General features: G+C 45.2%; 1 protein-coding gene across 1 annotated transcript; it reads right to left on the bottom strand.

Moving 5' to 3' along the window:
* Window positions 1-2612: 2612 nt before the first annotated feature.
* LOC130492275 (zinc finger protein OZF-like) lies at window positions 2613-14421 on the bottom strand. The gene is made up of 5 exons (XM_056866110.1): window positions 14224-14421; window positions 13582-13696; window positions 6242-6898; window positions 5492-5761; window positions 2613-2620 (listed from the first exon to the last, which is right to left on the bottom strand). Exons 1-5 carry the CDS (start codon window positions 14419-14421, stop codon window positions 2613-2615), a joined length of 1248 nt encoding a protein of 415 aa, XP_056722088.1.
* Window positions 14422-25099: the final 10678 nt, after the last annotated feature.

Here is a 25099-nt window from a genome sequence, read left to right as displayed (position 1 = left end):
AGTTTGAGCTGAGTCATTGTCCTGCAAAATATCTTTTCAATATCTTCTTGTTTGTTAGAGATCTTCCCATCTTTCTTAGCTCCAAGAATTCTTCTGAGTGTTTCTTAAACAGTTGGCAAGATACCTCCCCCAGATTATTGGCTCTTTCACAGTGTTTTTGTTTGGCATATCTAATTTTGTTTCATAGATCTTCCATTTCTATTACATCGATTTTGTGCTTAGTAAATTAGATTTTTTAAAGTTTCTTTATCATGAAAGTTCTGATAGTGAGTCTGTAAGACTCTGAGTTCTTTCTGAAGCTCCTCATTTGTTCTCCACTTTTCTTTTTTATTCCTGGCATTAATAAAAATTAAGGTTCCTCTTACGAAGGCTTTGCTTGCTTTGCTTGACATTCCAGGAGTATTGTTTTAACGGAAGAATTCATTCAAATCTTTTTCACATTGGGTGACAACATTCCTTTGTTGCAAGATTTAATCATTGAGTCTCCATCTCCTGAGTCCAAGTTCCTCTTGTTTCCAGGTTACCTCTATTGGATTATGGTCAGAAAATGTTTTGGGAGCTATTTAGACTAGACCCAGATTAACTAGCAGAGACTTAGAAATCCAACACATGTCAATTCTTGAGTAGTAGTAGTGTGTATTCGAATAAAATGTGTAATCTCGAACGTTTGAATGTTTGATTCTCCATGTGTCAACCAAATGAAGTTCTTCCATAAAGCAAAATACATTTCTTGGGTGCTTCCTGCTGCTGTTTTTAATTGATTTATCTAGGTTGGGATTAAGTACACTGTTGAAGTCACCTAGAAGTACAATTTCCCCTTGATTGGAATCAATTAGTGCTTTGAAAAGATTGTCAAAGAAGATTTCCATCATTGTACTGGATGAATAAATGTTTACTAAGGTAAATTGTTCTCCATTACTTTTCTGAATAATGAGAAATTGGTATTGCCCATTGTCATGTGAATTATGCTTGAGAACTGTTAGTTCATTTTCATTGACATAAGTTACTATTCCTCTTTTTTTCTGTTTGGCCAAGGAGATGTAAGGTGTTCCCAGCTTTCTAACATGCAGGATTTTTTTGTGATCTTTCTTAACGTGAGTTTCTTGTAGACAGATGATGTCCTAGGAGAATATACATTATTTGTGGAATATTTTCTTCCTCTTAGAAGGGGAATTTAAACCGTTAATATTAATAGATCAGATGTTTATTGTTTCCATCATACTTCTACGGATCTAGAGCTGCTGCTTGGTCAAGTTTGTCTTTTTCCTGTGTCTCTGCAGCCGAAGGTTTTGTTGGTGGGTACCTGGAAGAGGGCATACTTGAACACGATAGTTTCCGAGTCCTTGTCTCTGCCTTTGCACTCCTCTTCTGCTTTCTCACCTTGTCCATTCTTTGAATTACCGTTGGTGGACAGAATTTTGTTGATTAATTTTTGTGCCTCCGTTTGATTACAAATGATTCTTTTGCCTTTGGATAAAGACACTTCTATTGAGTAAGGGACCAACCAGCAAAAGCTTATTCCTCTCTCATGAGGAATGCTCAGATTGTTTAATTCTTTTCTTTTGATCAACACTTCACCGGGTAGATTGGAGGGAATTTGTATCACCGTGCCTTGATATACCAAGGGGTCATCTCTCTGAATTTGAAGAAGTAATTCTTTTGTGCACAAATTTTATCAGAATGTCTCTTGGAGTCTTGTTTCTTCTAGAATAAGCAGAATTAATTCGATAACAGTTTTCAAGCTTTAGGGCATCTTCGTCTAATTCATACTGCTCTTGCAATAAAACCATCAGGTCACCCTCTAGATCCGCTTTACCGAATGGTTCTAAGAACTTGCATAGTTTGAGGTTCTTGTCTCTCAACTTTGCTTCACGAGCATCAACCCTAATATTGGTATCTAGATGGGATCGTGAACGTTGAGCGAGTTTTAAGTGATGCACTTCCAGCTCTGTTTCGATGGACTTTTGTTTTTGTTTGATCTCAGAAATGTCTTTTGTGTTCTCTGCAATCTTCTCTTGAATGCTAGTTATGCTATTTTGTAGTTGTTGCTGATTGTTGTATTGATTCTTGCAAGTTTTTTATCTCTTTTATTAATTCTTGTGTCTGTAAGAATAGTTCTTGTGCTTCCTTGACCATTTCAGGAACTTTGGCAGTCCTTTTATTTTTCTAATTCTTTGATTTCCCTATGATGATGTCTTTTGGTTCCTCTTCAGGTATTTCCTTGTAGTTCCCAGATGTGTCCGTCAGGTCTGTGTACTGTTTGCTTTTTATTCTCTCGGATTGTCTTTAAGTAAAATTGTAAAATTTTACATAATTGTGTAGAATTGTGTAGCAAAATAGGGTTAAGTGGGTTAGGATAGGGAAAGCCACCAATATATCTTGAAGTATGCAATCATAACACTATTACATAACTAAGAGCACTAGTGGTTTGAGAACACTATAAACACTGCAAATAAAAATTCAATTATAGATAATAATAAATAATAATTTCTTCAAAGACTCCACTATAAGCAAATATTGAACAGCCAAGTATGAATTAATATGAATTAATATGATCAGAAATTTGCAATTTGAAACAACAAACCAAAAGTGAGAAAGTGGTCAACAAAGTATTACAATGCTGCAAGGAAAACAAGGAAATCAGTCAATATGTTTACTTAATCACTGATACCTAATTTAATAATACTTAGTTTACTTAATATTACAAGGCTGATATTACTAGAATGAGTATCATGGGAAAAGGCAAAAAAAGTTTTACAAATAAGGGCCCTGTAATCCATCAAATGTCCAGCAGATGGTGTAGTATCTAAGACTGCAGATTAGAACAGAGTCTGTGGCTGAGAGCCAGAATCGAAAGTTAGTGTAGCAGAAAGTTATGCAAACCCCACAGCTGACATCCACAGAAGAAAGGTCAAACCAAACTCCATGTTGAACAGAAAGACCATTGACCAAGGAATTGTAATGTTCCAATGCAATTTAAGAGTTATAATTTGTAAAGTTCCAACACGATTTGCAATCCCACAAATCGATTGATTGTAATGATCCCATCAATTTATAGATTGTCCAAAAGATATTTATAAAAACTGCCCCACGGAGGTAGAGCCAAAATGCAAAAGCGTAAACAAAAGGAATGTAAATGAAGATGGGAAGACGCCGGGTATCTTGTCTGACAAAGTAACCTTCAGGGAGAGGGGGCTATACAGAGTAGGATCAGTGGGGAGAAATGACCTCCAAAACCTCATCACAGCACTTATTCCTCTCCAGGGACCCAGTCGTTACCTCCTCCAGGGAACAAACCGCACTGGTAAGCCTGCTGAGAGTAAGCCAACACGACCACTGTTGATTTCTCTTTGTAGTGAGAGCAGAAGGAAAGTGCTGAATTCGCCAGGGAGATGAGCTCACCAATTCCTCCTTATGCGGCTTAACTCCCCGGACGATAATGATCTCCAAGCTCCTCTGCTGTGAGAGTTAGTTATTAGTTGTTTACTTTTTCCTTTGGACTGTTAAAGGGCATTCAGAGACCGTGATCCAAGTAGGCAGTTAAAGTTAACTAAGGGAGGGCAGGGGGGAGGGAAAGTTAAGAGTTGGGCCTGGTAGCCATCTTGGGACTCACCCCTCCCCCAAATCACCTTCTTCTCTCAGCCAGGTCCACCCAATTACATTTTCCAGCTGGCCAAAAGGACCCTGTAAAACATGGGGGGGCAATTTGGAGCCGATGCTCCTCTTCACCAGCTCTCCCCAGTCCAGGGGAATACTTCCACACAAAAGCAATGGACTCCCGGGAAGGTGGGTGGGGGGCTTCTATGCTATCAAGCCTTGGCAACATACATCTTAATGAAGCCCCCCTATGCGGCTTCATAAAAATACATGCTGCCAGCCTTGGCAGCACAGATCTAAACAACCCTGCCCACCTTCTCGGGAGTCCCAGGACTGGCAGCATGCATCTTGATGGAGTCCCAGGAAGCCATGCAGAAGGGAGGCTTTAGTTAAACACATGCTGCCAGCCTTGACAGCCTGGATCTAAATGAAGCCTACCCCACATGGCTTCCCCAGACTCCAGGGAAGCCATGTGGGTGGGAGGCTTCACTTAGATTTGTGCTGTGGGCTTTCCTCAGCCCCGGAGAAGGACCGCAGCACAGATTAGGGAATCACTGAATCCTGAAAAGTTCGAATATTTATTCAGGCTATTGCAGGAAGGGGCTATCCAGCTTTGCCAGGATTCCCCTTTTCTGCATTCAGAATAAAATAAACCTGAAATAAGCTGAAATGGCTTATTTTGGGTTTATTTTCAGCTCAGTAAAGCCAATATGCACAGTCCTATATAGTAGTAACAGGAAGGCTGTAGATACCTGCTACTCTTAGCCTCTCTATTTCTTCACAAGATTTGGCAAACAGAAATGCTGTCATTAGTTTTGCAGACAACCAAAATAGTTTGCTCAGCAGATGTCCTTAAGTCTTTAGGATAATGTCTGCATAATTTTTAGGGCTAATTTAAATGTTGTTTTAATGCTTTTACTGATTTATTGGATATTTATATTCTGTAAGTTGCTTTGAGCCTGGTTTTTGGCCGGGGAGAGTGGGGTAGTAAGTGTGAATAATAAATAAATAAATAGCAGGTTTCACAGAGAAGTCCCTCTGTATTTAATGACTTCCTGATCCCCTGACATCTGAGCAATCGAGAAAGAGTCTCATCAGACCTCACTATAGGGTGGTCAAGGGTAAGTTTTATGACTGCGTGGATTCTCTGAATAATATGCCTCAAAGTCTTGCCACACCGGGAGTATTTATGAGGTTTCTCCCTGAGACGATTCCTCAATGCTTAAGCAGAGATGGGCTGGTCTTGAATCTCCTTCCACCCTCAAAGCACATCCTGGCTACGAGATCCAACTGAGGTGTCAATGATAACTACACCTGTTTCAACAATCCAAGCATTTGCACCATTTCTTGCCTGTTTGAATTTTTTGTTTATTTGTTTCTGTAGTTATGGTAAGGTTTCTGTGCAGATATAAAGTCTTTCCAAGAGTTTGCATGGTCCTGAGCCTATGTAGACTCTGGTTGACTTTGATGTGTGATATAAGCAAAATGCTCTTTTCACAGGCTAAGTAGTTACATGGTTTCTCATTGTGCGGTTTCTTAGATGTTGTTGAAGATGGTCACACCAACAGAATTTCTTTCCACACTCTGAGCACTCAATAGGTTTCTCTCCAGTGTGGCTTTTTTGATGCTGCTGAAGAGTGACTGAATTTCTTTCCACTTTCTGAGCATTCAAAAAGTTTTTCCCCAGTGTGGGTTCTTAGATGCTGTTGAAGATTGTGACTCTGACTGAATTTCTTTCCACACTCCAAGCATTCAAAAGCTTTCTTCCCAGTGTGGGTTCTTTCATGCTGATGAAGAGTGTCACTTCGACTGAATTTCTTGCCACACTCTGAGCATTCAAAAGGTTTCTCTCCAGTGTGGGTTCTTTCATGCTGTCGACAATGGCCACTCCGACTGAATTTCTTTCCACACTCTGAGCATTCAAAAGGTTTCTCTCCAGTGTGGGTTCTTAGATGCTCCTGAAGAATGGAATTCCGACCAAATTTCTTTCCACATTCTGAGCATTCAAAAGGTTTCTCCCCAGTGTGGATTCTTTGATGATCTTGAAGATGGCCACTCTGACTAAATTTCTTTCCACACTCTGAGCATTCAAAAGGTTTCTCCCCAGAGTAGGTTCTTTGATGGTTTTGAAGACTGGAGTTCAAACTGAACTTCTTTCCACACTCTGAGCATTCAAAAGGTTTCTCTCCAGTGTGGGTTCTTCCCTGCTTTTGAAGATGGCCACTCTGATTGAATTTCTTTCCACCCTCCAAGAATTCAAACGTTTTCTCCCCAGTGTGGCTTTTTTGATGCTGCTGAAGAGTGTCACTCTGACTGACTTTCTTTCCACTCCCTGAGCATTCAAAAAGTTTTTCCCCAGTGTGGGTTCTTAGATGCTGTTGAAGATTGCGAGTCTGACTGAATTTCTTTCCACTTTCCAAGCATTCAAAAGCTTTCATCCCAGTGTGGGTTCTTTGATGCTGTTGAAGAGTGTCACTCTGACTGAATTTCTTTCCACACTCTGAGCATTCAAAAGGTTTCTCTCCAGTGTAGGTTCTTTGATGCTGTTGAAGAGTGTCACTCTGACTGAATCTCTTTCCACTCCCTGAGCATTCAAAAAGTTTTTTCCCAGTGTGGGTTCTTAGATGCTGTTGAAGACCACGACTCTGACTGAATTTCTTTCCACACTCCAAGCATTCAAAAGGTTTCATCCCAGTGTGGGTTCTTTGATGCTGCTGAAGAGCGTCACTCCGACTGAATTTCTTTCCACACTCTGAGCATTCAAAAGGTTTCTCTCCAGTGTGGGTTCTTTGATGCTGTTGAAGATGACCACTCTGACTGAATTTCTTTCCACACTCCAAGCATTCAAAAGGTTTTTCTCCAGTGTGCGTTCTTAGATGCTCTTGAAGAATGCGACTCCGACTGAATTTCTTTCCACACTCTGAGCATTCAAAAGGTTTCTCCCCAGTGTGGATTCTTTGATGTTCTTGAAGATGGCAACGCTGACTGAATTTCTTTCCACACTCAGAGCATTCAAAAGGTTTCTCCCCAGTGTGGGTTCTTTGATGCTTTTGAAGACTGGAGTTCAAACTGAACTTCTTTCCACACTCTGAGCATTCAAAAGGTTTCTCCCCAGTGTGGGTTCTTTCATGCTTTTGAAGATTGCTACTCTGACTGAATTTCTTTCCACACTCCAAGCATTCAAAAGGTTTCTCCCCGGTGTGGGTTCTTTGATGCTTTCTAAAATTGCCACGGTGACTGAATTTCTTTCCACAGACTGAACACTCAAAAGGTTTCTCCCCTCGGTGGTTTCTTAAATGCCCTTGAAGAATGCAACTCCAACGGAATTTCTTTCCACACTGTGAACATTCAAAAGGCTTTTCCACTCTGTGGGTTCTTTGGTGTACATGGAGCTGTGATCTGCATCTGAAGCTCTCCCCACACAAAAAACATTTACATGCCTTCATTATACTGATCTTTGGAAAATGTACATTTTCCTTGTTTCCATCAGAGAATGTTTCCCCTGTTTCTGAGCCGATAAATGGCTTCTTTCCTGAATGAATCCTTTGGTGTTGAACAAGATCTGATTTTGGTGAGAAGCTCTTGTCACAATATGGTTTCTCTCCTGAAGGAATTTGTGCCTGGGAAATAATGTTCATGCCCTGATTGAAGGTCTTTGAAAAGGCCACACTTTCATTTTCATTTTCCCTGGAGTGTTTGGCATGGAGGCCTCCATTCCTTCTTATTTTGCTTGACTGTTCTTCTTGATCTGGAATTTCATGGAAGTCTCCTCCTTGGCAAGGAATGCATACATCCCTTTTCTTCTCTGCATGGCTTCCCCCCTGATTTTGTGGTCCATCCCCATCCTTGAAGCTTCCTTCAGCCTCTTCTTTTTTCACTTTTTCCAAAGAGAACCCCTGTAATTCCCAAAGTGTCTCCTCTGCATCTCCTGCTGGAATAAAAAAAAGAGGTCCAATCAGCAACTATGCAAGAAGCCAGGCCAAAAATTCTCTGCCTATCCCTCCCCTCCCTCAAACTAATATGTACTTGAATGGAAGAATCAGCAAAGAATCCTCCCCCACGCTTCACATTTCAATTGATATAATGATATCCTGTCCTTCTAGTTGTAAGGAGAGCTAGTGAGCTGGTTTTCAGTTTCCCCAAAATACACATTTGCTGGGAGGGGAGGAGTGAGAAGCCAAGACCTTGCCAAGTAAACCACATAGATATTAGAAAGGATGCCAGATGTTGGGGGGGGGGAAGTAATGCCCAAAGGCATCTAGCTGACTTCTCTAGGAAAGAGGAGGTAGGGCTTGGTTCTCATCCATCAGGCCTCGTCTCATGTTACCAGCCCATTTCCCTGGAATATCCAATATCTAAGGATACTGTAACCCCTAAAGGAGCTTCTGAGCTACCCAGATCCCAGGCCCCAGAAGGCCTCCCCTCCCTCCTCACCCAGCAGGCTTTATAATTCCAGCAAACTAAGGGTTGCTAATAAGTGAAGCAGAAATCCTCCTACTCCTTGTCCATTCCCTTGTCATACACATGGATACTCACTCTCAGCCAGCTCACTCAAGAAGGAAATACTCTCTTGAGATCCTCTTGACAAACTCTGCAGCCCTTCTTCAGATGCAAGGTTTTTGTCTGTCTCCATCTTAGACTCTCTTACATTTCTGGCTTCGGGGGGCGGGGGAAGGAAGAGAAGTAAGGCCTTTATCTCCATTTCAGGTCATGAGGCCCATCCTGGTTCTGATGGTGGCCACAACACTGGCTGCAATTGCCACTGGGCCAACCAAGTAGGTTGGGTTGCTCCAGCAGGCCATGCCATACACCATGTTCGCTGACACCCCAACGCCTGGAGGTCCCCAGTGGGGGTGAGTACCCATGTAGGCCTCACAGCCACATTTTGCTGTTTAATACTTTGATTCATGCATCCTCCCAACGGAAGCAATTTGTACCTTTGGCATCTATCCTTACCCAGAGAGGACACACTCCCATAGTTCTCCAGCATGACTTCCCAGTAAAGAGCTCTATGGCCTGGATCCAGCAGGGCCCACTCTGCCTTGGTGAAACATACGGCCACGTCCGCAAAGGAAGCCAAAGACTGGGGGGGAAAGCAGATTTAAAAAAAAATTAAATGTATTTTTTTATTTAATTGCAGAATGAATACATTTTAAGCAGTGAAGGAGGACAGCAGAAGACCACCTTTCTCTGGTGACATAAAACAGATAAATGGGAAACTCTTGAAAAAAAATAAGCAAATGCTATTTTCACATACATGTTAAAAAGAAAATCCAGTATTTGGAATTCAAATAACATTTGTTTAAAGTTAAAACGTGACACATTTGGTCGGGGGGTGGGGGGACTAAGGTTGATAATACCCTAATAAATAACTAGAAATCAGTGATTTGGACAAATCCCACTCCACTGCAGAAGTAGGTCAGAATTCCGGTAAAATTTAAGCATGCCATCTCAGCTAGTTTATTGATTGGTCTGAGTTGCTTCTGAAAAGGGAAAGATCAACGACCTTAAAGATCATGACATGGCTGCTATATAAAATAATTTAAAATATGGCAGGTGGTATACTAAACCAACAACCTGATTTTCTGAAAGGCAGAGCAACTTAAAAAGTAAAGGCCACAAATATAGCAGTTTCAATGCAGCTCCAATGCTTCACATCCACTCCCTTATACAGTGCACATGAGAATATGGTGTGTAAGAAAATGCAGATTTGTGCAGTAAGAAATCATTAAAAACAATTCAAAAGGAAGATGGAAGACATATCTTGAGAGATGGCTTGCTTGGAATATTATTATGGCAGAACCATAATAACTCCCCCAATTTCACCAATGACAGCTCTGGTTGATGCATATTGTGATAACAGTAGATGAAACAACGGATGAAAACAGATTATATAACTTTTGAGAATATGATGGATAAACAAGGGAAAATAAAAACTTGGCTGTTAAAGAAAGGACATTCCATGGCTATTACTTCATTAAATGGCTTCAAAAATGAAAGAGCAAATAACAAAAGAAGGTGGATATTTAAGAGAGAAGATGACTTATGAATGACTAATCACCAGCAACTTAAGACATTTATCAGGGGAAATGTTTATTTATTTATTTATTGGATTTCTAACCCACGCTCGTTGCCAAGACCAGGCTCAGGGCAGGCAACAACATTAAAATCACAAATACATATACAAAAATAAAACAACTAAACCATAAAATACATTGTCATGGACTAGTAAAACAGATAGCGTCCCAATTAATGCAGTGCCTGCTGCAGCATAATAGATACCAGAGCTAAGCAGGCACACACACTCCTGTTAACACCAGTTGTAAAAGAAAAAAGGGGGGGAAGAGTAGGGAGGCCAGCATTAATTCCACCTGCGGCTGCCCTCAGTTATAGGCCTAGTGTGGAATAGCTCTTACAGGCCCTGCAGAACTCTTTCAGGTACCACAGAGCATTCCACCAGGCCCTGGCTCTTGTTTAGGACAGCTGCATACTCTTAGGGCCGGGGACCACCAACAAGTTATTATCAGAAGAACATAATGTCCTTTGGGGGGGATGTACAGTGGAGGCAGTCCCAAAGATACCAGGGTCCCAGACCATGTAAGGCTTTAAAGGACAAAACCAGCACCTTAAACTTAAAACTGAAAGAGAGCACGTAAAAGACTGCATGATAAAATGGATGCAAAACTCTGGAGGAAGTATAAACATGAATCAGTGGGACACCTTATGGACTAAAGAAATTAAGTTCATGGAATACCAAATATTGAGAAAGAATTGGTACATAATGTTTTTAGATGGTATATTACGCCTAAAGATACAGCAAAGGCTAACAAAGATTTTAATGGGAAATGCTGGAACTGTCAGAACACAGATTGAAACCAGAATCAGAACCAGAACACAGAACACACCACATTCTGTCATATGTGGTGGACTTGCAGGAAGGCAAGAAAATACTGGATAATGATACATGATGAAATGCCAAAAAAAGATTGAAATTTAAGTTTGGGGGTTACCGTACTTTGTATTCCCAGCAATGTATTAAGAGTTTGAAAATGTTGTAAAAAACATCGCTTTAAAAGGGTTTTTGGATACCATGGCTTATAAATGGTTGGAAGACGTCTTCACAGCTAAAGGGGCCAAACAAAGTGCGAACAGTATTTTTTATAACGTTTTCAAACTCTTAATACATCGGTGGGAATACATAGAAAGTGCGAACAGTATTTTTTATAACGTTTTCAAACTCTTAATACATCGGTGGGAATACATAGAAAGTGTGAACAGTATTTTTTATAACATTTTCAAACTCTTAATACATCGCTGAGAATACAAGAGCGGTAACCCCCTTTGCATTGAATTAAAAAAACAGGTTAATATCTTGCCAAGCAACATGCCAAAAAGATACAATGAACTATTTAAGTATATGGTGATTGCGGCAAGAGTGATATAAAGTGGAAAGCAGAGGAACATCCAGATTTAACTGAATGGATAAATATACTAACAGAATATGCAACTATGGCAAATTTAACATGTTTAATACACAATAGATCAACTTCTGAATTTTATGAAAAACAGAATGTATTTTAAACCATGAAGAACAGAAATATAAAAAATTTAAGTAACAAATGTTTAAGAATAAATGTATTATCAGGTGTGAAAATATAATGAGAATATAGAGAGATGTAAGTTAAAGAAGTTAATAATTGAAATGTAATCTCAAAGTAAGCTCCCAGATAATGTAATCACCCTATTGGTTATGTTTATATGTTTGTATGTGTTGTGTTGAAAAATCAAAAACATTTAAAACCCAAAAAAAGATTCCCTCCTCAGAAATCATGGCGGGGGGGCACTTTGGGCGGGTACAGGATGTAAAGCTTGGCTTGGGTAAAGGGAGGGGCATTAAGAGTTTCACTTGCTCGGACACCTGAGCAGCAACTGCAGGAGCACAACCCCCCCCCCTTAGAAACGAGGGAGAACCCAGGGTGTCTGGCTCTCATCTCCCCTACCTTGTCTGGAGGTGCAGCAGCCATTTCCGCTCCTCTGCAAATAGGATGATTAAATGTCTTTTTACCCCCTGCGAGGGAGACCAAGGAGGAAGGAAGAATGTTAGCTAAGACTTCTTCTTTTATTTCCTGGTTTCAATCCTGTTTCATGCACTAGTCAAGAGAGACGCTATCCTTGGAGGAAAGTTTGACTTAATTACTTCCCCTCCCTTCTCTGGTCTGTTAGCAGGTGTACCGCCACCCCTCCAGGCAGATGGTTACTAGCCACGGTCCCCTTCCAAGCCTGGTCATTAGCTCTCCCATTCCAGGTGATTCTGGTAGGGGAGGAGGTGATCTGCTCACCTCCAGAATGTTCTCCAGAGACAGACCTGTGGCTGGTGGAGTCAGATCAGGAGGACCCAGCCTGCTTTCCTACACAGTGTAGCCTGTGACAGGACGATACATCCTTCCCTTTGCATTTGTTGTTCTTTTCCCTTGCCCCATCTGTGTTGCCTAAGGACCTTTGTTGTACGCTCTGGAACACCTTTGCATTTAGTTAGAAGCTGACATCTATGAGGTAGAACTGGATAAGTGCATGTAGACAGACATCTTTCTTGTGCTTTGTGTACTTGAGCTGCTACTGGAACAACATGGATTGCTTTTAAAACCTGTTAGGTTTCTTCAATAAAGCTTTCTTGTGCTTTTTGGTGTGTGTTATTGGAGAGCCCTCTGAACCAAACCGGGTTTAAGCTTGGTGACATTACTGTACCAAAGCAGGCCAGCCTTGATAGCACACCCATTCCCAGGGATGTGAAACCTTGACCTACATACACTGAACAAAACTTGTAATGATTTTTAGTAAACTGGAGAGGTGGAAGAGAAGCACAAGGTACTCATGAGCCTCAGGGGGCTATAAATGCTACAGACACATTTCAGACTTTCACACTGTTCTCCTGCTGGCTGGGCCTTCCCTCATGCCCTTGCATCTGGACTGTCGAGAGAAATAGAGGGGGAGGAAATGACATCACTCAATGTGGTGCCATCACATCCAGCCAACAACTTGGATGTGGCATCAGCAGATCAGCCTACACTTTGGAAACTCTATGGTAATACCAATGGGTTTCCAGAGCATTTGCTGATGTGCTCATGCCACGTCCAGTTCTATGGCCTGATGAGACATCAGTAAGAAATCCAGGACACCCCATGCCCCACCCACAAAGCTCCCAGGGGTGCCAGGCTGAGAACTGGCATTCCTAGTCCAGCATCCCCTAGTCCAGCATCCCCTTCTCCACACTGGCCAGCCAGGTGCCCCTGGAAAGCTTTTATGCAGGGACACAGAAGCCAAATTCCCCCCATTACTGGCTCCAAGCAACTGGTTTTCAGAGGTATGCTGCCCCAGAACTTTGTTCACCATGGATAACAGCTGCTCCCAGTTTCTCTACCTTTTCTTTTAAGCTGCCTTTAGCCTGTCTAGAGGAAGGAAAGTGAGATATTAATATTTTATTAATATTTTAATGTGGATAAGAATGGAATTGCCCTTCATAAATCTGTCTAAAGTGAGTGGGCCACCACTACATCCACAGTCCCTCCTGACTGTGCATCAATCAAAGGAGATTGTTTGGTGGGTATACCAGAAAGGGCCTTCTTAGTGGCAGCCCTATGGTTGTGGAACAACCTCCCCAGAGAGGTGCAGCTGGCCCCTCACTTTTGATCTTTAGAAGGCAGTTGAAAACTGTGTTATTTAGGACGACATTTGATTAATTTGGTAGCAGTCCTAAACTGCAATTTTCAATTTTGGTTTTTATGGATTTTATGTTACGTATTTTATATATAGTTAGCCACCTGACTTCCATAAGGAAAAATGGCAGCTAATAAGTTTTAAACAGACTAAATAAATAAATGAGAAATGCATGTCAACTCTGTGTTATGCACACAATTATTTCCTTTTCCTCCTGACCCAGCAACTTCCCTGGGTGCCTAATCCCATCTGGGTACGAGGAGTCTTTACCATGTGAGCCAGCCTCCTGAGCACGCTCCGGGGCCTGTGCCCCCTGCTCTTCCTCCGACAGAACTCGCTCTGGCTCACAGGAGTTGGCTTCCATCTTCAGGGGGGGTCCCCACATCTGAAACAGCAGTGAGAGAGACGGGTAAGAGAAGGAAAAGAACCGGCTAAGGAGACAGATGCCCCACCCCTGCATCAACAGGCAGAGCTGCTTCAACCACAGCGGCAAGAATCAGGGTTGAGTTCCCTCGCCCCAGCCTAGTGAATTCTCTAGAGATAGCAATAATCTCTGACTTGAAAGCCCCAGGGGGTCCCCATGAGTTAGCTGTGACTTGACGGCACTTTTCACCACCACATAAATATCTGTCGGGGAAGCCTTAGGATAAGGTTGCTGCTGGAATGGACCAGAAGAAGCACTCTCACCTGCTCTGCCTGCCTCTTCTCCTCTGCCTGACTCAGGAGGAAACCTTCGGCCAGGGCCACCGCCTGGGAACTGGTCTCTGGCCCGCATCCTCTGACCCAGCTCTCCATCTCTGGGGGCAGGATGCTCAGAAACTGCTCCAGGATCACCTGGTCCAAGATCTGCTTCTTGGTGTGCTTCTCTGGCTTCAGCCAGTGGTTGCAAAATCTATGAAGCTGGCTGCAAACTTCTCGGGGCCCATCAGCCTCCTGGTAGTGGAAACACCGGAAGCGTTGGCGATGAACATTGGAGATCACAGTGTCCTGATACTGGACTTTGGGCACAGCTCTTTCCCAGAATTCAACACCACTCCCAGCCTGGGTGGGATGGGGGTCTTTCCTCGCTGTCTTGCCAGTTCCGGATCCTTCTGGGTCCTCCTCTTCCATCCCTTTCCCTTTCTTCTGGCTCGCCTCTCACTATGGAGGGGTACCCTTACTTTGCTATGAAGAGGAAGAGGGAAAGATATCAAGAAATTAGCAAGAAACCAAAAGAGACAAGAGTTACATCACTAACGCTGGTCAAGAGCCCCCCAAGAATCGGCCCGGACGATCAGAGGGAGCATTTTTGTTGTAGTTTGTAGATCAGGATTACGGCCATTGTGCTATATAACATATCACGCTTTTTTAAGGTATGCTTGTTTGGTCCTTTAGGAAACTGAACTGTCCCTACTTGGCTCATTTAAAATCAGTTGTGGCTGTTACAAGTTTGGCCTCCCGTGACTAGAGATCAGCAGTCTGTTCTAGGACTATGTCCCAAGGTAAACTGAACCCAGGACAAAATTACTGATAATTCACTATTATAGGCATCCCTGCAAAAGGCCTGAAGAATCAGGCAATAGCCCTATCCAAATACCACTAGAGGGGAAAAGGCAGAGATGTGTCAAGCCTCTCTGGGTGAAGAATGTTGGCTGCTGGGATGAACAGGGCAGGTGAAAGCAATGGACCCCCAGGGAAGCTGCAGATGGGTGGGGGAACGGCCCAAATGTTCGGGATGCAGGCCAGCCAATCAGCATGAATGGTTCATTCCATGTGATCAAGTTTGGGACTCCTGTCTGAGTCTCCTGGCTTCCCAAAGAAGCTCTGCATTCTTAGCAGGACCCGAACACACACCTCCTGTTTTCCAGTGAAGCCTTTCCCCGGTGAATGGCTAGGGGTGATGGTGTCAAGAGAGAGACCATCTGAAAGAATTATCCGGTTTAAGGTGTTTTTTTTCTTCTGGCACTTTGCCGGTGTCAGCTCACCTCTCCCACACAGCAACTCCTCTTCAAGGAAGGGTTCAGTTCACAGGCTAGCTAATAAACTCATGTTTTTCAGCTGTGGATCTGATATGGGAGAGTGTGACGGACAGGAGGCTGTCCTGCCCCTGAACGGAAAATCAGCCACGCAGATGAGCCCACAGGAGTGCTGCCCCAGCATCCAAATACCTTCGAGAAGGGGGATGAGAAGTTGGAGGGAACACAGGAGATGCGGGAGTGGAGTTCTGCCTCAGGGAGAGAGCAAGGACAGCCCAGGTCTGGCTCAGGAAAAAGAGCAGACAGAGTGAAGCGTGGATCCGCCTGGTAGTGTGGCAGAGCGGTTGAGCTCTGTCTCTGGGAGAGAAGAGAGAGCTCGATGCTTAGGCCTGTCTCTGGTGACGAGCAGACCTTGTACAATTTAGTCTGACTCTGGGGAAAGGTCAGGCTGTGGTGGGTGAAATCCTGTGTGAGAGGATCCAACCTAGTCGTTAGCCAATAAAAGCCTGCTTGTGCCTGAAAGCATTGTTGAAAAGTTTTCTGGACTGTGCACTTGTGTTTCGCCCTGTTGTGTGGCCCTCCTTGGAGTGCGCACATCTCTTGCCTGCAAAAGGCTGCCCGTTCCTTAGCCTGGCCACCCAAACCTCAGTGCAGGGGAGGGGGTTGGGCACTCTACTCTGTCACAGCTGCCTCTGCCAAGTGTGTTGTCAAGGCAAAGGACAGGGGCATGTGGTTGGAACAGTGAAGTAGCCAAGTTTGCAGATGACACGAAATTTTTTAGGGTGGTTAAAACAAAATCGGACTGTGAAGAGCTCCAGAAGGATCTCTACAAACTGGAAGAATGGGCATTAAAATGGCAAATGAGATTCAATGTGAGCAAGTGTAAAGTGATGCATTTTGGGGCAAAAAATCCCAACTTCACATATACACTGATGGGATCTGTGCTGGCAGCGACAGACCAAGAAAGGGATTTTGGGGTGGTAGTGGATAGCTCGATGAAGATGTCAACCCAGTGTGCGGCTGCTGTAAAAAAGGCTCATTCCATGCTGGCCATAATTAGACCAGGAATTGAGAATAAAATTGCTGATATCATACTGCCCTTGTACAAATCTATTGTGAGATCACACTTGGAATACTGTGTACAGTTCTGGTCACCACACCTAAAAAAGGATATTACAGAGCTTGAGAAGTTGCAGAAAAGGGCAACCAAAATGATCAGTGGACTAGAGCAACTGCCCTATGAGGATCGGTTAAAACGCTTAGGGTTGTTTAGCTTGGAAAGAAGGCGGCTGAGGGGAGACATGACAGAGGTCTATAAAATTATGTATGGTTTGGAGAGAGTGGACAGGGAGAAGATTTTCTCCCTCTCCCATAATACTAGAACTTGGGGTCATCTGCTGAAGCTGGAGGGTGAGAGATTCAAAACAGATAAAAGGAAGCATTTTTTCGCACAACGCATAGTTAAATTGTGGAACTCCCTGCCCCAGGATGTGGTGATGGGTGCCAACTTGGAAGGCTTTAAGAGGGGAGTGGACATATGCATGGAGGAAAGGGGTATTCATGGCTATTAGTTAAAATGAATACTAGTCATGCTGCATACCTATTCTCTCTAGTATCAGAGGAGCATGCCTGTTATTTTGGGTGCGGTGGAACACAGGATGTTTTGTCTTGTTTGTGGCTTCCTAGAGGCACCTGCTTGGCCACTGTGTGAACAGACTGCTGGACTTGATGGGCCTTGGTCTGATCCAGTAGGGCCTTTCTTTTGTTCTTATGAACAGCCACGTTTCCTTCCCTGTGCATCCCCCTTGCAAATCATTGCTGCAGGCAGGGACTCGAACCCACGTCCCCCTGGTGTGTGTTTGTTCCAGGGGTCCTGTTGCTCAGGCCACTATTTTCATAGTGATGTGTTCCCTGGTGCTATGAGTCCCTCCTGGTCTTCTATATGTGGGAAGGCTGATATTAGGGAGCCTGGCTCTCTGCCTGGCACAGGGGTTGTGACTGCTGGGCACTGGTGGTGTTCCTATGGACTTTGCTAGGCTCTCTGAGACTTGAGAATGAAAGTTTTGGTTTTGTTTTGGTAGAAATTCTCTCCTCTGCTGAGTGGGCCTTGGATGCCCGCTAGTTGCCCCGTGCTGGCAACACATCAGGGTCTCAGGATGGCGACACTGCTGATTCCAATCCAGGCAGCAGTTGTCGTCGTCGTCCCCCCAAAAAAACTTTTAAACTTGTTTTTGCTTTACATGCCAAAAAAAGGCTTGTTTATCATTGCAGAATTAAAATCACTAGCCATAAAACACAAGTGTCATTGTATTTCAATACACTGATTATCCCCACCCCAATCCAATCCAATGTCTAATACAGTTGCCAACCTCCAGGTGGGCCTGGAGATCTCCCAGAATTATAATTTTAGAGTATAGAAAACAGTACTCCAGGGGGGAAATACGCCTCGGTTTGGAGGCGGGCCTCTATGGCATCACACCCCACTGAGCTGCCTCCCCAGGTTCCATTTGCCCCACAATATCCAGAAATATGCCCCCCCCCAAAAAAGCTGACAATGCAATGATTGACAGCAGCATTTTTTTTTGCATAAGTAAAATTACCAGCAATTGAACGCCAGTTTCATACATTCAATTTTTCTCGTACTTAAGGACACTGATTACCCCCCCCCCATTTGCATAGTGGAGGAAAACCGATGCTGACAGCAGCTTTCTTCTCTTCCGTGATCTAACAGCTGATTCCTCAATGACTTACTTGCAAGTAAACCTTGCGTGGATCCGGCCTGCTGTTGCAAATCTGAAGGCCTTCCTCTGCGTCCCAATTCAGAAGCGACCCCTTCCCCCGCCCCACAGGAAGGGAACCTGTCTTCTTTGACGCCCCCCCCGACTTGCTCGGCCTCTCTAACCAAACAGCTCCGTCGGCTTAACCGGTTCGGTGCTGCAGCCAAAGGGGGGAAAAGCCGACGCTTCCCGGGCTGCAGCCAGGCTGCCGTCAGCGATGCCTGATTGCAGTGAGCTGCTCTGCAGTGATTCGGCACCGGGTTGCGCTGCCGTGATCTCCCTTGGATTGGGGTGGGGATAATCAGCGTATTGAAACACAACGACGCTTGTGTTTTATGGCGAGTGATTTTAATTCTGCAATGGTCAACTAGCCTTTTTTGGCATGTAAAGCAAAACAATCATGTCAGATCAAACAGTAGGGGGATGAGGGATGGGGTCGGGGTGCGGGTGGGTGAAAATGAAGGCAACTAAGGCAAGGGCGCCAGACTCATTAGTCAAAAGAGCCAAATACCAACAGGACAACGACTGAGATTTCTTTCGAGAGCCAAATTTCTTAGACTTAAACTATATAGGTAGGTACCCTGTTTATTAACTTAATAAACTTTAATTAAAGTTTTGAGTCTTAATTAAACGATGGGTACACTGAATAAAACTTGATATCATACTTAATAGTGATCTTATTTATTTATTGAAAAAAATTAAATTGTAAGTCCCTGCCATTTCCCCGTCCCCGTCCGGAGTCCTCGTCTGGAGGCCTGGTCTACCGCCATAAAAGCCTATTGGTAGACCTGAGTCCCATTGGGAGGCCAGGTCTACCCATTGGCTTTCTTGGCAGTAGAACTGGCCTCCGGAGGCCCATAGAAACCAATTGGTAGACCTGGCCTCTGAGGGGGGACTTTTTCCCCTCCTCAGAGTCCAGGTCTACTGCCAAGAAATCCAGTGGGTAGACATGGCCTCCCAATGGGACTCAGCCGAAGGCCAGGTCTACCAAAGGAAGCCCGCCCCGCCCAACAGCTGATAGGCGGGGGGGGGGGAGGAACAGCCGAGCCACCCGCCCAGCAATCGCACGGCTAGAGGGGAGGAGTGGCTTTAGCCTCCCAACCATTGAGGGAAAGGGAAAGGGGGACCTGGCCATTCTTCATGGCGGGGGGGGGGGGGTGAGAGACAGCGAACCCGCTCGCATGCTCTCTCACGCTCACTCGGCTGCCGGCACAAGTGGGTGCGAGAGCAGGGGAGAGCCACACTCAATGGGCCAAAGAGCCGCATGCAGCTCGGGAGCCGTAGTTTGCAGATCCCTGCCCTAAGCCATCAGAAGCTGGTCCGCCCTTAATCCTCCTATTTAGTGGGTTAACTCCTAGGATGCAGTGCGGCCCAGCTTCCGGGTGGGCCCTGGAGACCACCCAGAATTACACTGTTCTCCAGAGTACAGAGATCATTTCAGGGGCAGAGACTTTTTAATTTGGGGGGCTGGGGGGCTGGGCCAGAGGCATTGCTATGACATCTAAGAACATGAAAGGCCCTGCTGGATCAGACCCAGGCCCGTAAAGTCCAGCAGTGTGTTCACACAGTGGCCAGCCAGGTGCCTCTAGGAAGCCACAAACAAGACGAGTGCAGCAGCACCATCCTGCCTGTGTCCCACCGCACCCAAAATAACAGGCATGCTCCTCTGATACTAGAGAGAATAGGTATGCAGCATGACTAAGAATTGGTTTTTGTATGCCAACTTTCTCTACCATTTAAGGAAGAATCAAACCAGTTTACAATCACCTTCCCTCCCCCTCCCCACAACAGACACCCTGTGAGGCTGAGAGAGTGTGACTAACCCAAGGTCACCCTGCTGGCTTTATGTGTAGGAGTGGGGGCACAAATCCAGTTCACCAGATTAGCCTCCGCTGCTCATGTGGAGGAGAGGGGAATCAAGCCCAGCTCCAAACCACCACTCTTAACCACTACACCACGCTGGATGACGAGAGAAACCCCAGAACAACAGTTTTTAAAAAACAAAAGTTTTCCCTGGTTCTTGTAGGTTATCCGGGCTGTGCAACCGTGGTCTTGGTATTTTCTTTCCTGACGTTTCGCCCGCAGCTGTGGCCGGCATCTTCAGAGGAGTAACACCAAAGGACAGGGTCTCTCAGTGTCAAGGGTGTAGGAAGAGTAATATATAGTCAGAAAGGGGTTGGGTTTGAGCTGAATCATTGTCCTGCAAACAAATCATTGTTTCCCCCTTTTAAGAGAAGGATCTCAGTTCGAATTTCCCACCGTGCACCAGAAATGGAGGATGAAGTAGGAGGCTGAGTGGAGGGGTGAGCTAAAGGGAAATGGTGGTGAAAGGTGATCCGCCACTGGATCGATTGCCAGGATCGTCTGCTTCTTCCAGATCTGAAATCTTTGCTGCCTTTTAGAAAGGAAGGTGCTTTGCTATCCTGGGGAGGGAGTCCGTCTCCGCTTGCAAACCCAGCTGCTGAGGCTTGTCGGGTCTTTTAAGGGGGGGGGGGACAGCCGATTTTGCTGGCAAGGGGTTAAGGCGACAGAGTTTCGCTTCCCAGAGAGAGGCAGTGGAGGGGGGGGGGAGAGAGATGAACAGTGGGGGCGTTTTTCTGAGTAAAGGGGTCGAGTGCGATTTCGATGTCCTTTGCAAAAAGAGCAAAGGGGGGGAGAACATCTGGATCAGGAGGTGAGTGCGGGGGGGAGGCGCTAAGGGGCATGTGGGTGGGGTGGGGGCCAGAAATGGGAAGGGAGTCCTCCTGCCCCGTCAAAAGCAAGGAGGGGGAAACATCTTTGCAAGCGTCTGCACCCTCCCACGCGCACAGTCCTCAGAGGCAGAAGGTCCCGGGTTCCAATCCCAGGTGGCGCGTGTTGGGACCCACCCTTGGCTCGATCTTCGGTGGGATGGGGCTGTACCAGCTCAGATTGTGCAGGGGAGGAGGTTAATTCGGGCTCCCTTCCCCATAGGAAGAGTTTTTTTGCAAATAAGCAATCAGTAAGAGGAAGGGCTTGGAAAATTCCTGTAGATTTTGGGGAGGACAGGACCCTGGTGGGGTGCAATGCCACTGAGCCCACACCCTCCAAAGCATTCATGTTCTCCAGAAGAACTTGATCATATTAATGAGCTTGTTATTTACTTGTGCAATGAGTGGGGAGTCAGAGGTTCTACTCAGACCGCTGCTGGTCTGAGTAGACAATACTGACTTTGATGGACCAAGGGGGGGTCTGATTCAGTATAAGGCAGCTTCATGTGCAAGATGGTTAAACTCTTTTACGGATAGGCAGGGGGGTGAAGGCACAGTTGGATCTTCAAAAAGCAAAAGTTATTTATTGGAAACGGGATGTTAAAAGTAGTAGAAAGCCGAAATGTATGAAAATGGCGGTGATAGGAGGGCTGTCAAGTCACATCTCCAGAGTTTTCAACGGAAGAGAGGTTCAGAGCTGGCTGGCCATTGCCTGCCCTTGATTAGCAACACCCATCCAAATACTGAGGAGGGCCGACCCTGCTTAGCTTCTGAGATCTGATGAGATCAGGTTAGCCTTGGCATAAAAAGGAGTAATAAATAGCATGCTACAAACTCTTTGCTGGTGCCAAGTGTTTCTTAAGGCAGGGTTCAAAGCTTATTTACCAAGAGTTCTGTATTCTCGGTTCATGGGGCCATGTTCTCTCCAACCTGGAGTAGTAGTTCAGCCGTGATTCCACAGGGACATTTCAACAGTTGGCAAAATTAACTAGGAGCTTTAGGTTTGCAAATGGGAGTACTGGAAATTCTTCATTTTATGTATCTGTAGCCAGGTTTCTGATACAAGGAGAAAGGGTTGGATCCAGACTAAATTTTCAGCTGATGGAAGGGGTCGGGTAATTTCCACAAGTTTTCCCTGCCTGCCGCAGTCTCCCAATTTGCCTTTCATGCAGTCCCTGTGTCCCAGCATTTCAGGAAGATTAGTGGGCGGCAGTGGAAGGGGAGAGGAAGGAAGGTTGTATTCCAGGGTCAGAATTGCCTTGAATGAGTGGGAAATTTGATTTGGATCCAACCCACAAGCCTGGCTTCAACATGAAATAACTTGACCAAACCTATGTTGACAATGGATGGTAGAAAGTGTCATCAAGTCAAAGCTGACTTATGGCAACCCCTCCAGGAGTTTTCAAGGCAAGAGGAAGTTAGCCATTGCCTGCCACTGTGTAGCAACCCTGGATTTCCTTGGTGGTTTCCCATCCAAATACTGACCAGGGCTGACCCTGCTTAACTTCTGATCTCTGACAAAGATCAGGGTAGCCTGGGTTATCCAGGTCAGGGCATGATGGCAATGGAAGGCAAATGTATGGTGAAGAAAAACATTTTCTATAGCTAAATTTCATAGTTGAAGGAAAATTTTGTATTTACAAAAGAAGGAGAGTTCCGAAGTATTGGTTTAAAATGCTTCACTTCCATATATTTAGCACATGTCCAGAAGTTCTAAATACAGGTTGGAGCCACTAAATCAGAAGCTGACCTCTTCCTTTCCTTTCCTCCCTCCCTCCCTCCAGGTGGAAGATCAAGCACACCTGTTCAGATCACTGCCCCTTATTCTAAATTTTCTGCAGACAGACAGTATTTATATATGATTCCCCAAGAATGAAGATGGAAGAGCAGGATCCCATAAGCTCGACATTAGCAGACAGAGCTGAGGGGACAGGAAAAGTCCCTCTTGACTTCCAGTCTGGGAACATCAGAGAATTCCTGCAAAGGAGACCACAAGCAGTTAAAGAGGAACCAGATCAGGGTTCCCTTCAGCAGTGGGAAACCCAGTGGCAGGAGTTCCTGAAGACAGTGGAGCCTCCTCCTAGAGGCTGGGAAACCCCAGAGCTCCCAGAGGACCACGGGATGTGGGAGGACACAAAGACCTTCCTGGCCTCCTTTGAACAAGTGGCCGAAGCCTGCCGTTGGCCCAAGGAAGAGTGGGTGACCCAACTCCTGCCAGCCCTGAGTGGAGAAATGGAGCAGGTGTTTAGCAGCTTGGACCTCAGAGACAGGAATGACTACCGGAAAGTGAAGGCAGCCATCTTGCGAGGGGTTGCCCTGAGGCGGGAGAGGCAGCGCCAGCACTTCCGGCGTTTCTGCTACCAGGAAGCCGAGGGACCAAGAGGGACATACAGCCGGCTCCAGGAACTTTGTCATGGGTGGCTGAAGGTGGAGAGGCACACTAAGGAGCAGATCCTGGAGCTGCTGATACTGGAGCAGTTCCTGGCCATCCTGCCCCCGGAGATCCAGAGCTGGGTGAGGGAACGCGGCCCCGAGAGCTGCTCTCAGGCGGTGGCCCTGGCAGAAGGCTTCCTACTGAAGCAACGAGAGGCCCAAAGACGTGAGGAGCAGGTAAGAACATCCCATTTTGTAGTTCCTTTATGCCACATGGACTGGGGTGGCAGGGAAGGCGAGTGGCAAGCTGGGTCAGGCTTCTTGCTTGCCTCTCTTTGATTGACCAGTGTGGTTAATCCTGTCTGCTTCACTGTCTGCTTCACATGAAAGAGTGATTAAAGGAAAGTTCTCCAGGGTGAAGTTGATCTTCAAAAGATCTTGATCATTTTGTTATGTTCAAAGTTAGAAAAAGAACAAGGACACGGTATGCCCATTGTAGGGACAGGACAGTGAAATTGTAACAGGCGATGGAGAGAGGGCAGACTGCTGAATTCCTACTTTTTCTCAGTCTTCTCTTGTGAAGGAAACAGTGCGCAACATGGCAAAAACAGAACACATGATGAGGGAAGGGAGTTGCAGCCTAGGATTGGGGTAGTACATAAACATCTAGTTTCTTTAAATGAAACTAAGTCCTCAGGGCCAGGTAAACTGCATGCAAGGTTACTAGAAGAACTTGCAGATGTAATTTCTGATCCTCTGTCCATTATTTTTGAGAATTCTTGGGAAACAGGTGAGGCACCAGAAGATTGGAGGCGGGCAAATGTTGATCCCATCTTCAAGAAGGTGAAAAAAGAGGATCCTAGTAAATACCGATCTGTCAGCTTGACGTCTATACCTGGAAAGGTTTTAGAACAAGTCATCAAACGGCATTTAGAAAGGATGGCTGTGATTACTAAGAGCCAGCATGGGTTTCTCAAGAACAAGTCATGTCAGACTAACTTTATCTCTTTGTTTGAGAAAGTGACTACCTCGCTGGATCAAGGGAATGCTGTGGACATAGTTTATCTTGATTTCAGTAAAGCTTTTGATAAGGTTCCACATAATATTCTTGTTGACAAGTTGATAAAATGTGGTTTAGATCCTATTACTGACAGGTGGATCTATAACTGTAACCGGCTAAACATGAGGAAGAACTTTCTGACAGAGCTGTTCCTCAGTGGAACATGCTTCCTTGGGAAGTGGTGGGCTCTACTTCTTTGGAGGCTAGATGGCCATCTGTCAGCAATGCTGATTCTGTGAACTTAGGCAAATCATGAGAGGGAAGGCAGGAAGGATTGCATCAGTGCTTTGATCTCATGGCCCTTTCTTACGTGCCCAGGGAAATGCTGATCGCCACTTTGGGGACAAGAAGCAATTTTCCTCCAGGCCAGATTGGCCAGGGATTCTGGAATCTGGAGGCTCTTTTTTTTTTGCCATCTTTTGGGCATGGAGTAGTGGTGACTGCAGGTGTGAGGGGGAAGGAAGTTGTGACTTCCCTTCATTGTGCAGAGAGTTGGACTAAATGACCCTGGTGGTCCCTTCCAGCTCTATGATTCTATGATCTCCCCTTCCTTAATGTGGTTGCTAAGCATGGGTGGGGGTACAGACTGCCTTTGCCCTCCCGCACCTGTTGCTCTAAAATGTCCTCTCTGGCTTTGCAGGTGCTGTTTGAAGAGGCTGCTGTGAGTTTCTTTGAGGCAGGCTGTCCTCCGTCGAGGCAGTGGGGCTTGGAAGCCAAAGAGGAGACTGAGGTGGATGGCAGCCTGTGGGGTACGGAGTGAGGCCTTTGTGGGGGTCTTGAGTTCTTGGGTGCTCTGAAGCTCCTTCCTGGGTTGATTTCCATCATTGGATCCTTCTCTCCCTTTGGAGAGTTCACAGGCAGCCCCGTCCTTCAAACCTGTAGGATCCTTGATGA

Source organism: Euleptes europaea, chromosome 1 (assembly GCF_029931775.1).
Source record: "Euleptes europaea isolate rEulEur1 chromosome 1, rEulEur1.hap1, whole genome shotgun sequence".
Classification (NCBI taxonomy): domain Eukaryota; kingdom Metazoa; phylum Chordata; class Lepidosauria; order Squamata; family Sphaerodactylidae; genus Euleptes; species Euleptes europaea.
This window is presented reverse-complemented; position numbering and strand designations above follow the sequence as displayed.